The following is a 16,538-nucleotide window of genomic DNA, read 5'->3' as shown; positions in this document are numbered from 1 at the left end:
ATAATGAACACACATGATGCTCCATACTGTATAATGACCGCACATGATGCTGCATACTGTATAATGGCCACACATGATGCTCCATACTGTATAATGGCCCCATATGATGCTCCATACTGTATACCGGCCACACATGATGCTCCATACTGTATAATGGCCGCACATAATGTTCCATACTGTATAATGGCCCCACATGATGCTCAATACTGTATAATGGCCGCACATATGATGCTCCATACTGTATAATGGCCACACATGATGCTCAATACTGTATAATGGCCACACATGATGCTCCATACTGTATAATGGCCACACATGATGCTCAATACTGTATAATGGCCACACATATGATGCTCCATACTATATAATGGCCCACACCCTCCTGTATGCATGGCTCATCTCCCCCCCTCCCTGTATGCATGGCTAATCTCTCCCCCCCTCCCTCTATGCATGGCTCATCGGCTCCCCGCTCCCATCTTGCATGGCTCATCTCCCCTCCCCTCCTGTATGCATGGCTCATCGGCTCCCCGCTCCCATCTTGCATGGCTCATCTCTACCCCCCTCCTGTATGCATGGCTCATTGGCTCCCATCTTGCATGGCTTGGCTCCCCGTCCTCCCTGGCTGTCATACTCACCTTTTCCACACCGCGCCGAACATTCCTCCAGCTCTGTCCCGGTGCAAGCGCAGCACCTTCTTCCTGAGTGAGCGGTCACGTGGTACCGCTCATTAAGGTCATGAATATGCGTCCATATTCATCACCTTAATGAGCGGTACCACGTGACCGCTCACAGGACGAGCTGCCAGCGCTGAGACCAGGCATCGCTGGAGTAGGTGAGTATGATGTCTTCAAGGAGGCGGGCGCGTGGGAGCATCAGGGGCAGGCAGTCGGGAGGTGACCCCGGACTTTATTAAATTAAAAAAAAAACTTGCTCAGGTGCCGCCCCCCCCCCCCCGCATCATCCTGCCCTAGGCACGTGCCCTCAAGTGCCTAGTGGCAAATACGGCCCTGCTTATGAGTGTGCAGGATGGGAGGACTTATGGGAGGATTGTGTTGTGTGCTAGATCATTTATTTTCTGCAAAGATGAACCTGGCTGCCTGCACTGAAGAAGAAAGGCGAAGATGAATATATTCAACTAGAGAGGTCACTGTTGAGTGATTGTATTACGTGTACACTTATGCTAATTACGGACACTATACACAGAGCTCCTTTGTGTAATGTCACTGGTGATCACTGTATTACTTGCACACTGACTGACAACACCGTACTATGTACAGAGCTCCTGTGTATAAAGACACGGTAATATTAGTATTGGGGGGGATAATTCAGGACTAGTGATGAGCGAGTGTACTCGTTGCTCAGGTGTTCCTGTGCACGCTCCGGGTGACCACCGAATATTTGTTATTGCTCGGAGATATAGTTTTCATCGCCTCCTCAGTTGCATGATTTACGGCTTCCAGATAGGCATTGCACACATGTATTCAGCAGATCTGGAAGCCGTAAATCATGCAACTGAGGCAATGAAAACTATACCTCCGAGCAATAACAAATACTCGGTGGTCACCCGAGCAACTAGTATACTCGCTCATCACTAATCAGTACTACAGTATTCAGTCACTATGTGGGGGTAATGTGATCTGTTCATGGTGTGATGGTATTTCTCCATTGTATGTGGTATTATTTGGGCACTATGTGTTGGTAATATGTGGTCCAGCCATGTGTCCCTTATATGTGATATTATTGGTCATTTTAAAAACTATATGTGACATTCCTTTAAAGAAAAATAAAATATATACCTAAAAAGAGTATTGGTGTTTTACGAAATGTTTTAAGGGAACCTGTCACATCCCCCCTGGCGTTAACTAAAAGAGCAACATTGAGCAGCACTAATGCTGCATTCTTTCAAGGCGGATTTTATTTGGGGTCCCTTCCACTGCTGAAATAATCGTTTTTATAATTTGCCCGCCCTACCTGTAGTCTGCCCGGGGGCATGTCTTTCCCCCCAGACACAAACAGCTCCCAACCATCAGTCATTTGCTCCTTGTGCCGGGGCGCAGCTTCCTCAGTGTTCAGTTACGTCCCCAGCGCCTGCGCTAATTTTTTTTTTCCGGGCATGCGCAGTTTGCGCTGCCCTTCAACTCACATCACATGATGGGAACTTACAGCGCAGGCGCCAGGGATGTAAATTAATGCAGGAGGCAGCACCCGGAGGAAATGAGTGACGGCAGGGAGGCGTGTATGTCCGGGGGAAAAGACGTGCTCACCCCCCGGAGCACACTACAGGAAGGGCGGGCAAATTATAAAAACAAATATTTCAGCGCTGGAAGGGACCCCAAATAAAAGAGCCACCATGGCACAATGAAGCATTAGAGCTGCACAAGGTGGCTCTTGTAATTAAAAACGCCAGCGGGGGGGTGATAGTTTCACTTTAAATAGGTTAGAGTAGAGCCCGGCCAACAGAGTGTACCTTGTCGTGGTGGTGCTTTAAAAAAATAAATCTTTTGGCCCAAAGAAAAGCTGATGGCTATGTATGTGATATGGTGTTAGATGGGGCTGTTAATGCGTGACTGCTGAAGACTAGTGATGAGCGAGTATACTCGTTGCTCGGGTGGTCTCCGAGTATTTGTAAGTGCTCGGAGATTTAGTTTTTGTTGACGCAGCTGCATGATATACAGCTGCTACCCAGCCTGAGTACATGTGGGGGTTGCCTGGTTGCTAGGGAATCCCCACATGTATTCAAGCTGTCTAGCAGCTGTAAATCATGCAGGCTATCAGTATCATCTCTATACTGATCACACATAGATCAACCTCTCTGGACCAAATATCACCTTCCCACTAACCGGAATCCCACAATGTCTGTCCACTATTTCATCCTTCTCTGCTCATTTTCTAAAACTTAACATGGACAAAAGAGAATTCATCATCCCTCCCCCATCTCACTCAACTAACAGATCTATACATTAACGTCAATGGCTTCCCACTTTACCCAGTCTCACAAGCTCGCTGCCTCGGTGTAACCCTAGACTAATTTTTCCTTCAAACCACATATCCAAGCTCTTTCCTCTTCCTGCCGACTCCTACTCAAAAATATGTCCCTGATCCGCACATTCCTTAAACAAGAATCTACAAATACCACTAGTGCATGCCCGCAAACTGAAGCCTACAACCTACCATAACTCCCTATCCACCATGCCACTGTACGACTAGCATTGCCTTCACCTTCTGTATCCTCACCCATCCCTACACTACACAGGGGGGTGGCGTAGTAATGGACAGGTGGGTATTCTCTCCTCCTGTACCAGTTGCTGACTTGAATTATTAAAGATTAATGCACTTTTTTACTATAAATACCTTTTCACATTTAAAGCGCCATAGAATAAATGGCACTATAATAAATAATGTTACTCAGAATCAGTAATGTAATGTATGTACACAGTGACTGCACCAGCAGAATAGTAAGTGCAGCTCTGGGGTATAATACAGGATGTAACTCAGGATCAGTAATGTAATGTATGTACACAGTGACTGCACCAGCAGAATAGTGAGTGCAGCTCTGGGGTATAATACAGGATGTAACTCAGAATCAGTAATGTAATGCATGTACACAGTGACTGCACCAGCAGAATAGTGAGTGCAGCTCTGGGGTATAATACAGGATGTAACAGGATCAGTAATGTAATGTATGTACACAGTGACTGCACCAGCAGAATAGTGAGTGCAGCTCTGGGGTATAATACAGGATGTAACTCAGGATCAGTAATGTAATGCATGTACACAGTGACTGCGCCAGCAGAATAGTGAGTGCAGCTCTGGGGTATAATACAGGAGGTAACTCAGGATCAGTAATGTATGTACACAGTGACTGCACCAGCACAATAGTGAGTGCAGCTCTGGGGTATAATACAGGATGTAACTCAGGATCAGTAATGTATGTACACAGTGACTGCACCAGCAGAATAGTGAGTGCAGCTCTGAAGTATAATGTAGGATGTGTTATCAGTAATTAAAAGGCGTGTTCTCAAGTTTGAAGGCAATCTGCTAAGGGATATCTATCTTATCGATGTGGCCCTACTGATCGTGAGAACTGTGAAGAGACCCAGCTGAATGGAACAGAGGAAGATCATGTGTATGGTCGCTGTATTAATTCTAAGGGCTCATTCCCACTTGCAAGCCATTCGGACTGCAATCTGATTTAAAAAAAAAAAAAAAAAAAAAAAAAAAAAAAAATCGGTTTGCACTTACCCCAATGTTTCGCTTTAATTCAGCTCATATCTGCTATTTTCTCATGCAGATTCAGCATGCTGCAATTGCACCCAAGAATCGGATCGCACGCCCCCATACAAGTCTATATGTTCATGTGATACATCGCACTGCACTCGGATATCACCCAAGTGCAGTGTGATTCCCACCTACGTCGGTAGCAGAGGAGATGGAGAAATTACTTTCTCCGTCTCCTCCACAGCTGTGCTCCGGTTCTCTCATGCCAGATCACAGCTCTGATGCTCCGCTTACACTCCCAGCAGAGCAGGAGCCGACTGTCATTGGCAGATCACATCTGACGCTCTCATGAGGGAATCATCGAAAGCCATACGCCAACGGGAACCAGGCGTAAGTGCTGTGCGCGGCCATCAAAGGTGCTCCCATTAAGAATGAACGCAGCGCGCAATCAAACCTTCCATTCTTCAGAATCCCAGTGATCAAAGGTATCTCCCCTAGAACATGGATTGGGGAGAACAATCCTAGAACTGAGCAGTTTTGCCGGGAGGGGTATGATTTGGTAACAATACATTTATTGTCCTTAACGGGTGCCTGTAATTTCTGAAACCACCTGACATGTTATAATCACAGGGTGGGATGTTTGATCAGGGAAGCTCTGGGCGAGGCAGCCGTTAATTTATTCAGACATTTCCAGGAGAAATTAAGAAGAATCATCACAATGTAGACTTGGTTTTCCATGAATCTAAATATTACTGGGCCATCCCCACCCCGGGCAGCACGGCTCCCCTCCACCCCGGGCAGCACGGCCCCTCCGCACCCCGGGCAGCACGGCCCCTCCGCACCCCGGGCAGCACGGCCCCTCCGCACCCCGGGCAGCACGGCCCCTCCGCACCCCGGGCAGCACGGCCCCTCCGCACCCCGGGCAGCACGGCCCCTCCGCACCCCGGGCAGCACGGCCCCTCCGCACCCCGGGCAGCACGGCCCCTCCGCACCCCGGGCAGCACGGCCCCTCCGCACCCCGTGCAGCACGGCTCCTCCCCATTTCTATACATACCCCAATAGACCATGGGTTCTTTCCAGCTGTCATTTTTACAGCCCACTGATCAGGGTTGCACTAGGCTACTTTCACACTAGCGTCGGTGCGTCGGTTCCCGACGCTAGCGTTGTCTCCGCCGCACAACGGGGGCAGCGGATGCATTTTTCCAGCACATCCGCTGCCCCATTGTGAGGTGCGGGGAAGTGGGGGCGGAGTTCTGGCCGCGCATGCGCGGTCGGAAAAAGCGGACCGCCGGGAGCAAAAAACATGTAACGTTTTTTGCTCCCGACGGTCCGCCACAGCACGGCGCAACCGTCGCACGACGGTTGCGACGTGTGTCATTGCGTCGCAAATGCGTCACTAATGTTAGTCAATGCAGAAAAAACGCATCCTGCAAACACTTTTGCAGGATGCGTTTTTTCGGCAAAACAACGCATTGCGACGTAATGCAGTTAACGCCAGTGTGAAAGTAGCCTTACCCAATTGTTATAAAGCCCCCCTGGATTATGTTCTCCGACCTGGCGCCATTGTGTCCAATGCAAGCGAACAAATAAAACCCGTACAACTTTTCTTTATTCAAAATAAAATAATAGTTTCCAAATTGCACATAAATGTTAAATCTTTAGCAGAAAATACTTTTATATATAGAATTAGATGTCAAAACGTTTCTGGTCAATACTTCCATTTTCATTGCACCCAACGCTCACCCACATACAGATTGGATCCAAACTGCAAACAGTGCAACGAAAAAAAAAAGTGGATTTCTGACAAAACAGAAAGAGCTGCCCACAAATGCAATAATGAAAGAGTAAGCACAGCACGCGCCGGCCCTTTAAAACAAGGGTGAAGTGCGCTGGACCTGGGTGTAGGCGCGTTACGGTTATCTTACAGTCTGCACTGATCTCCTGCAATGGCCAATATGCCATTAATGAGCCCCTGTACATGATCTCCTAAACGTCCTCTGGGGGAAGGAAACGGCCATTGGTTTCCCGACCACTGTCAGCCTCATTTACTGCCAGCAAGGTATGGCCATAAAAGAACTAAAACATGGGGTGAAGATTCTGCTGTCCGCTGCCTGATCTTACTTATTTTCTATTTGGAAGGCTGCCCTATAAGTGAAGAGTCACCTGTATATATCAGAAACGAGGCAAACTAAGATCAATAACAAACTGATACCTACATGCAGGGAGGAACCAGGGAGTGCAGCAGGTCAAAATCAACATCTCTGTCCACCCAAAGTAAGGACCCTTAATTCTTACAGACTGCTGGAAAACAAGAATTACAGGGGAGATCAGAAGGGTCATGATCACCCCATCATGGTGGGACATGGAGAGGTGGCCATGAGCAGTGGCATGGTGACACCATCATGGCAGCATATTGGGAGGTGGCCATGTGGGACATCAGCAGTGGCATGGTGACACCATCAAGGTGGCACATGGAGAGGTCATTTGGGACATCAGCATTGGCATGGGGACTCCATCATGGCAGCACATGGGGAGATGGCCATGAGGGACATCAGCAGTTACATGGTGACTCCATCATGGCAGCACATGGGGAGATGGCCATGAGGGACATCAGCAGTTACATGGTGACTCCATCATGGCAGCACATGGGGAGATGGCCATGAGGGACATCAGCAGTTACATGGTGACTCCATCATGGCAGAACATGGGGAGATGGCCATGAGGGACATCAGCAGTTACATGGTGACTCCATCATGGCAGCACATGGGGAGATGGCCATGAGGGACATCAGCAGTTACATGGTGACTCCATCATGGCAGCACATGGGGAGATGGCCATGAGGGACATCAGCAGTTACATGGTGACTCCATCATGGCAGAACATGGGGAGATGGCCATGAGGGACATCAGCAGTTACATGGTGACTCCATCATGGCAGAACATGGGGAGATGGCCATGAGGGACATCAGCAGTTACATGGTGACTCCATCATGGCAGAACATGGGGAGATGGCCATGAGGGACATCAGCAGTTACATGGTGACTCCATCATGGCAGAACATGGGGAGATGGCCATGAGGGACATCAGCAGTTACATGGTGACTCCATCATGGCAGAACATGGGGAGATGGCCATGAGGGACATCAGCAGTAACATGGTGACTCCATCATGGCAGAACATGGGGAGATGGCCATGAGGGACATCAGCAGTTACATGGTGACTCCATCATGGCAGAACATGGGGAGATGGCCATGAGGGACATCAGCAGTTACATGGTGACTCCATCATGGCAGCAAAGAAAAGGTCTATTAGATATAGGAAATGTGTACATCGGGGTACAGAAACCCTAGTCCTCCACTTGAATGTCTTCTAAACCATTTGACAGACTGGGTGCTGGGGACATCTTTGTTAAACACTGTGGCTCTCATGTAGGTGCCTCCTTGGTCGTGGCAACTCAACTTTGGAATTAATCTTGACATCTATGTATCACCGTCCGTGTAGAGCAGACACAGGTCTCCAGACCCAAACTCAGCAACAGGCTTATGTCTATGTATGAGACTGCTGAGGTCAGGAGACCTGGGTCTGCTCCATATTCAGACCCTGACGAAAAGGAAGCCAGTCACACAGGCTGGTGGAGACAGGTTTTATTGGGGTAAAGCCTGTTGACATGTAACCTTTCTTCTATTGATCGCCCTGGCACGGGATGCCAAAGAGACAAAGCTTGACTGAACCTCCCACGCGGTTTACTGTTTAGAACTAGAGTCCACTGGGCGGAGACTGACTAAGTATTAATCCATCCAGGTTGTGTTGATGGAAAGGGAAATCCATGTCAAGGTTTTCCACAGCAGGGAACCGGCGTTTTTTTTTTTTGTGTGGAAAGATTTCAGCTTGTTCTGTTCTGCACATGCGCTGACCCCAACTTTACTTGGCAGAGCATTATGTTAAAGCTGCTGTGAGAAAGTGAATAATAAAGCCAATTATTCTGTATTGAGCACAACCGTCGCACATGCAGAACAAAATTGATTTCTTTACACACAAAAATGAGAAGCTGCTGAGCATGCACCGATTCCCTGCTTTGGTAACCTGGAGGCTGGCTCAGTGATTAAGTCTAACATTTAAAATCGGTATACACCATACGGAAACATCAGCATGGAGCAAAGCGCATGAGTTATACATGGTGTCACTATGCAGAGCTAGTGCAGATCAATAAAGGTAGTAAATGGTCTGCCAGAGAGGTGTAAATTATGTACAGGCGTAAAAACCAGGTGAAAAAGTTCCAGTTAAAAGTTATGTCCACCAATGACCATAAAGATTACTACAGTGGTCAAAGAAAGCAGCAAAGCACCTGTCTAGTCAAACTGATAATGTGCTGCGGGCACACAGCCTCCGCCAGAGGGACGGCCCGCGGGCACACAGCCTCCGCCAGAGGGACGGCCCGCGGGCACACAGCCTCCGCCAGAGGGACGGCCCGCGGGCACACAGCCTCCGCCAGAGGGACGGCCCGCGGGCACACAGCCTCCGCCAGAGGGACGGCCCGCGGGCACACAGCCTCCGCCAGAGGGACGGCCCGCGGGCACACAGCCTCCGCCAGAGGGACGGCCCGCGGGCACACAGCCTCCGCCAGAGGGACGGCCCACGGGCACACAGCTCTTATGCTCCCCCTAGTGATGGATGCAGGTAAGAATAGTTTTGTTTTTTTTCCCATCTTCTGTATACTCTATGCAGGGCATTTTGGAGATATGGTTATGAAAAAAAAAAATCTGTCCACTGTGAAGATTTATCAATAATGATTAAAAAAAAAATCATGATGATAAATAGTAGACATTCACTTTAAAGCTGGATTGGCACTGTTGTATTGAAGGGGGAAAATCAGCTTGAAAGTGTTCACTCCACACCCCTGCCATCCTATACCAGTAGTTAAATTAATTTTTTAGTAAAAATTTGATAAAGCACCCCTATAAGACAAATAATAATAAAAAAAAGCTCTGCAATTAATGGAAGACTTCACAAATCGGTGGCCAAAGCACAAAACCAGGTAACATGTCGGTCAGCAACAATTAGCGGTCAATTTATTTTTAAGACTGCGGTCGACTCACGTTCGTAAGGCTCCAGAAAATAGGAGTGACGGGTGAGAAATCAGCCCGTACTAATGTCACAAATTAATACTTCAGAATGTTTTCACTAAATGAAAACCAAGAGGGGGAAAAACAAACGAACAAAAAAAACCATTGAAAATATGAAATTCATGGAGATTTAAATATCGGAGCTCAAAAATAATAAATTAAACGTCAATAGCCTATACTAGTCGGTTCTGAAACGAAAATTGTGTTCAAGCTTTGAGGAGGGAAAATAGATGAAATTTGTTATTTTTTTTCCTAACAAGCTTCATAAAAAAATGTAACAAGGGAAAAAAAAATATATTACAAAATTATAGAAATCTGTAAACGTAACGCAAGCTGTGCAAATTAGTGTTCAATGGCCAATAAGTCAGACAGTAAAAAGGAGGCTCCTGGGGATATTGGGAGGGTCTCGTGGCGGGAAGCCTCAAAATTACCAAACATTTGTAAATACAAAAACACTTATTGCCCCACAGATGAGCTCGGCCCGTCACGAGGCACAAGTTGGCATCTGTGCTGTAAATGCATCAATAACAAGTGCAAACGAGTAAAAAGTCTCTTCACATTCACATCAAAGAGAAAAAACAAAAAGTCTAATCCCTGAATTTTAACAACTTTTAAGTCAACTTTTTTTCATTTTGTGAATTAGCGGAGAAACTGTCTCACTCGCTCTCGTACAGAAAGCCTCTGCAGACGGGACTCTTGAGACTGCGCACTGTTCAAGTTTTCGTCACTGTGAGCCGGGTTTTCGTCATACCGTACTGTCCTTTTCCCTTGGTTTCTTGTGCGTATTTTTGAGCGGCGGGTTAATTTGTGGACCCGGTCATCTTCCTGCCAGTCCTCATCGCAGCTGCTGAGAATACGCTTCCGCTTGTGGTCGTGACCTCTGGATCGGCCCGCCGCATTCCCATTATTACGGATGTCCTCACTGTCGTCAGAGAGGGAGGATTCGGAATCTGAAGAAATACATTTTCCGTTCCTGGGTGGAGACGTCTCATCAGAGCTGGAGACCAAGGAGTCATCCGAGTCGCCGACTAATCTTTGATTTCTAGTACGGGGTGGGGAGATGGGTTTTTTCATCCTTTTTCTTTCAGGAGATTCACTTTCTGATTCAGAATCCGAGATTTTCCGATTCCAGGGCGGAGATATTAACCTACCTCCAAAAGTGCCGCTTGGACACACGTTGGTCAGAATGACTCTGCATTCCGGAGATTGTAAGTTTGCTGCTTTTGTGTCCGGCCGTTCCTGCTCACTGTCACTTTTTAAATCAATCTCCTCTTCGCTGTCGTGCAGGAGTCGTTTCTTGGCTCGTTCGGCCGCGGTCCGCTGCGGTAGGGTTCTGCTGTTTTTTTGGGCGCTGCAGTCGCTGTCAGAAGTGAAGGAGCTGTTTTCGACATCGGACATGTTTTTGATCTTGTCGGCTGCCAGGGCAGCACATTTGCGGAGTGTTTTCTTCCGCGTTCCCTGATGAGTTTTGCTTGCAGCTTTAGAGTCCGATTCGGAGGAAGATGAAATTCTCCTTTTGCTGGGTGCAGATCTCCTTTGGTTATTGCCCTGAGATGCTGCATTAAGAGGAAAAGATATTAGAAATGGAGCAATCGGTAACATCTTATATGTGATGCTGCAAAACTACATTTCCATACAGCCAGACATTGCTTGGCCAGGGTGTTTCATGTTGCCCCCTCTGCCTGCTCGCACCTACCTACCGGATCAATAATACCATAAAGGTTTTCCATTAGGCACAAGAGACTTGTATCTTGCAGGAAAAGTGCCAAGCTAACAAAATAAACCTGAAAACATGATGCAGAGGCCGGGATGGGAGCGAACTCTGATCCCGGAAACTCAGCTTCACGATAGCTTTGTCAATAATAAGAGGTTTTAGGGAAGAAAGCGGCTCCTGAGACATGTCTGCAAGATGCCAAAAGTTTGCCATGGCAGTTGAGGGACTAATAAAGTCCTTCATGTCTCTTACTTATGAAGCCCTGGCTAATGCCAGAGTTTAAGTGCTGAAGCCCCAAAAAATCTCAAAATTCTGACATCCTTTGTACAGATCTGACTTTTAGGGCCCATAGTGTCGCAGTGCACGGACTGACCGTCGGCTCTCCTGACCCAAGCTGACAGCTGCATAGAAATACATGCTGTCACACTCAGGTCAGAAGTATCGCCGACCAGTCCGAGCATTGCGAAGCGATCATCGTCCATGTTATACGGCTGTCTGACTGCGCCCTCACAGCCAATACTGGATATAGTGACATTTTCCGCTTACATAACAGATCCCAGATGTTACTTCCATGATCAGAGGCGATTACCTTGCTTCACTGCAGTTGCTCTCTGTTGTCGGCCATTCATTTTAGATTTCACGCCGTTAACCCTGTGCGACGCCGAACTCAAGTCAGTCTTGGCATTCGTTTCTGAGCTGGAGGAAGATGATGATGAAGAGTTGGAGGAATGTTCAGAAGCCGAGGTAGAAGAGGATGAGTCCGTTTCACTTCCTACAAAGTCAGGACACAAGTCAAAGACATTAGTAGGGTCAAATCCAGGCAAAAATAAGCAATAAGGCTACGTTCACATTTGCGGTCAGCGCCGCAGCGTCGGGCGCCGCAGCGGCGCCGCATGCGTCATGCGCCCCTATATTTAACATGGGGGCGCATGGACATGCGTTGTGCTGCGTTTAGCGCCGCATGGCCGCAAGCGTTGGACGCAAGAAACGCATCAAGTTGCATTTTTTTTGCGTCCAACTTTCGGCCAAAAACGACGCATGCGGCGCAAAACGCAGCGTTTTAGCGTGCGTTTTGCCGCGTTTTTGTTTGCGTTGTGCGCTGCGGCGCCGACGCTGCGGCGCACAACGCAAATGTGAACGTAGCCTAAGATAGTAATAGAGAAAGAGGTTTCCCATCTTGGGGAACCCCCTGTGATTATAAACAAAATCCTTCCTGTTTAGTCTTGTTGCCCCAGCATCAGTCAGAGTCTCCACTCCTGATGCTAGATCACGGCTATGATAACCCTTTGCGGGACGGTGCCATTACCTGATGACCTGGAGCAGCTTGGTGAGGAGTCACGCTCTCTGCTTGATGCTCGGGACTTGGTGAATAATATGGGCGAGGAGCCCGGTGATTGTCCATTAAGGTGCCTTGAAGAAGAACTGGCTGCGCTGAGCGGACTGGGAGCACAAGCGGCTCCACTTGAGGTAGGCTGCGGTGAACGCATTTCTAAGAAACATTGGTTCATTTCATCAGATGTGGATCGTCTCGCTTGTCTGACTTTTCTGCATATATGAAAAAAACAAAACAAAACACTTATTCGGGTGTTATTGTCAAATAATTTGACTGCATAGGAGGCCAGAAAGGACAAGTGTCGTGTCACATGTACCCAGGAAAAAAATCTTGATGTTTCCAAAATAAATGGAGGGAGCCCTCCCCCCCTTTATTTTTTAACCCCTTCATGTCATGCGCCAAACATGTACAGAACATATCGGGTCTCCCTTTTTGATGTTTGCTGAATCACTGAGCCCATATCTTTTCTGGCATGGCATCTAATTTCATCAGCTGACATGTGCCTGTAACAGCCGTGGATGGAATCACGATCCACTCGTGGTTGTTAAGATGTTAAATGCCGCTGGCTGTCAGTCTCTGACAGCAGTAGCTGTCAGTCTGACAGCAGTATTTAACATGCTCGCGTCACAAACCCCGCGGGTCGCCAATGGGTTGGCATGACAACCCAGGGTCTGCAGGAGTTCCCCGTGGTTGTCATAGCCGGAGAGCTATGAGCATGGCCCTGCGGTCGGCGCTCACAGCAAGTGAGCATGTCTGCTAAACAGAGTAGGCTGAAGCCCTGCTTTGTGTAGCACAAGCGATTGAATTATCGCAGCTTCTAGACTCCCATGGAGAATATTGAAGCAAGAAAAAGAAAAGTTTTTAAAAATATTAAATAAAATCCATGTTTAAATCACCCCCCATTCAAAATAAAACAAAAATTAGAAACACACACTTGGTATCAAAGCGTTCAGAATCACCCGATTATCAATATATGAAAAGAATGAATCTGATCGGTAAACTAACGAGAGAGAAAAAAAACCCAAAAAAAACCCAAACACCCCAGAATTCCATTTTTTAGGTCACAGCTACCTTGAATTATCCCCTTTCTGACCTCGGACGGGATAGTACGTCCGAGGTCAGATCCCCCGCTTTGATGGGGGCTCCGGAGTTGAGCCCGCATCAAAGCCGGGACATGTCAGCAGTTTTGAACAGCTGACATGTGCCCGCAATAGCGACAGGTGGAACCGTGATTCACCCGCCGCTATTAACTAGTTAAATGCCGCTGTCAAACACTGACCGCGTCATTTAACCGGCGCTTCCGGTCATCGGGCCGGAAATGAGCGCATCGCCGACCTCCGTCACATGATCGGGGGTCAGCGATGGGTCCGGATAGTAACCATACAGGTCCTTGAGACCTCTATGGTTACTGATGCCGGATTCCTATGAGCGCCACCCTTTGGTCGGCGCTCATAGCAATGCAGGAATTCAGCTACATAGGAGTGATCTGATTATCGCTCCCATGTAGCTGAGCCGATCGAGTTGTGCCAGCTTCTAGCCTCCCATAGAGACTATTGAAGCATGGCAAAAGTAAAAAAAAAAAAAAAAAAAAAAAAAAAGTGAAAAAAAAAATATATAAAAAAGTTTAAATCACCCCCCTTTCGCCCCATTTAAAATAAAATTTAAAAAAACAATAAATAATCAAACCTACACATTTGGTATCGTCGTGTTCAGAATTGCCTGATCAATTAAAAAAAAAAAAAAAGATTTAACCTGATCGCTAAATGGCGTAGCCGCCAGAAAAAAATTTGAAACGCCAGAATTACATTTTTTTGGTTGCCGCGACATTGCATTAAAATGACACATAACTGTCAGAATAAGCTACTTTAATGGTACCTCTAATACACCTCGCGCTAGGGTGCCCTTTGATACTTTAAAGGGAATCTGCTTATCTATAGCATTCTGTAATGCTGTAGATAAGCCCCCGATGTACCTGAAAGATAAGAAAAACAAGTTAGATTATACTCATCCAGGGGCGGTTCGGGTCCAGCGCCTCCCATCTACATTCGATGTCGTCATCCTCCTTGCTTCGTGTCGCGGCTCCGGCGCAGGCGTACTGATTTGCCCTGTTGAGGGCAGAGTAATGTACTGCAGTGTGCAGGCGCTGGGCCTCTCAGACCTTTTCCGGAACCTGCGCAGTGCAGTACTTTGATCTGTCCTCAACAGGGCAGAGATTACGCCTGAACATGAGCCACGACAGAGGCAAGTAAGAGGACGTCATAGCATGAAGATGGGAGGCGCCGGACCTGCGACGCCCATCGGACCCGAACGGCACCGCCCCTGGGTGAGTAGAATCTAACTTGCTTTTCTTATCTTTCAGGTTACATCGGGGGGCTTATCTGCAGCATTACAGAATGCTGCAGATAAGCCCCTAATGGCAGTGGCTGCAGCTTATATGCGAAAAATGAGGTGACGATTCCCTTTAAGCCCTCGCCTGGCCCCCTGAAAAGACGACAACTACTGGGATTTCCACCACTCTTTAGTTGATTCCATGGGGTGTTGGAGTTATCACTGAAGTAGGAAAGTATAATTTCTTGACTCCTATGGAATCTCATGGTCCCCTTTGGTAGGTCGATAGGATCAGGTCTCAAAACTATCCGGTCTTCTAAACCTTCAGAGTATGGGGCATTAATCGACAAAGCATGAATAATGGATAACTCATGAAAAGTCTCAAAAGGACTTGTGGTCAATGATTCCAAAACTAAATTCAAATACCAGGGAGGAATCTTCGGACTAGGGATTGGACTGGACCCACCACAGGACTTAATAAACCTAGTTACCCATCTATTGACTGATAGGTTACAATTATACAGTGCCCCTAGGGCCAAAACCTGAACCTTAAGGGAGCTGGTAGACAACCCAAGCTTGAACCCTTTTTGGAGAAATTCTAGGACAGATTTTATAGGTCCTTCTCCGCCCAGTTTCTCCCCTGAACTAGATAGAAACTTTCTCCAAGTTCTACCATATATCTTTGCAGTCACTGGTTTCCGGTTTTTCAGAAGAATAGATGCTAATCTCTGGGGAAAATCCTTTCTGTATTAACAGTGACCTTTCAAATTCCAGGATATTAAATTGAGACCTGAAACCTGGGGGAGATACTGGACTGAGCAGATCTGTAATCTCCGGCAAGACCCAAGGATCCAAAATGGACATCTGCCTCACCCATGCCAACCGCAGTCTTTATGCCAGAACAGGACTATTAATATTTACTCTTGCGCCATATTCCTTTATCTTCCTCGGTACAGACTATCATTACTATGGGAGGAAAAACATAGGCTAGGCTGGACTCCCACGATATTTGAAAAGGCGTCCACCGCATAAGACTCTTCCTTCGGTTCACAGCAGCTCATGTCCACCTTCCCGTGCCTGTGGTTGGCGAACAGATCTATATCTGGGACACCCGACAGACCTATCCATCTGGAACAAGACTGAGTTTAGGGACCAATCCCAGTCAATTGATTTTGAACCCAGGAAATCTGCCTGGTCATTTTTCCTTTTATGTGTAATGCAGTCAGGGAAGAGCAGTGTTCCGCCATCACAAAAATGTCCCCGGCTGTCTCCATCAAGGAGCAAGATCTCATTCCCCCATGATCGCTTTAAATACAGTTGTGTGAAAAAAAGTGTTTGCCGTTTCTTGATTTCCTTTTGTTTTTATTGTTTGTCACACAAATGTTTCAGATCACCAAACAAATTTAAACATAGATTGCAGTTTTTAAATGGAAAGTCTTTACTATTCAGGCGAGATTAAATCCAAACCTTTTGGGTCCTGTGTGAAAAAATGTTTGCTCGACCCCTTAAAACATAAATTAACTGTGGTTTATCACATCTTTGGGAAGCCAAGTTCAAATTCCCTACCCACACCGAGGACTGAGCGCAGCGAGGACTCATCCAAGAGGTCACAAATGACCCCACAACATCCAAAGAACTGTAGGCCTCACTTCCCTCAGTTAAGGTCAGTATTCTTGACTCCAGCATAAGAAAGAGAATGGCCTGCATGGCTGAGTTCCAAGACTACAACCACTGCTGAGCAATAAGAACATAAAGGCTCATCTCAGTTTTGCCAGAAAAAACATCTTGATTCCCAAGACTTATAGGAGAAAACTCTGGACTGAC

General features: G+C 47.1%; 1 protein-coding gene across 1 annotated transcript in view; it reads right to left on the bottom strand.

Annotated features, from left to right (window-relative positions):
• Positions 1-9,260: 9,260 nt before the first annotated feature.
• The window catches only part of BRWD1 (bromodomain and WD repeat domain containing 1), a 132,649-nt gene continuing 125,371 nt past the window's right edge, over positions 9,261-16,538 (bottom strand). The window contains 3 exon segments of the mRNA XM_077293874.1: positions 9,261-10,895; positions 11,643-11,825; positions 12,360-12,598. Coding sequence (XP_077149989.1) covers positions 9,979-10,895; positions 11,643-11,825; positions 12,360-12,598 — 1,339 coding nt within the window. The 3' untranslated portion in view covers positions 9,261-9,978.

The sequence above is a fragment of the Ranitomeya variabilis genome, chromosome 3, assembly GCF_051348905.1.
Source record: "Ranitomeya variabilis isolate aRanVar5 chromosome 3, aRanVar5.hap1, whole genome shotgun sequence".
Taxonomy (NCBI): Eukaryota; Metazoa; Chordata; class Amphibia; order Anura; family Dendrobatidae; genus Ranitomeya; species Ranitomeya variabilis.
The sequence above is the reverse complement of the archived record's forward strand: the minus strand, read 5'-3'. Positions and strand labels throughout refer to the sequence as shown.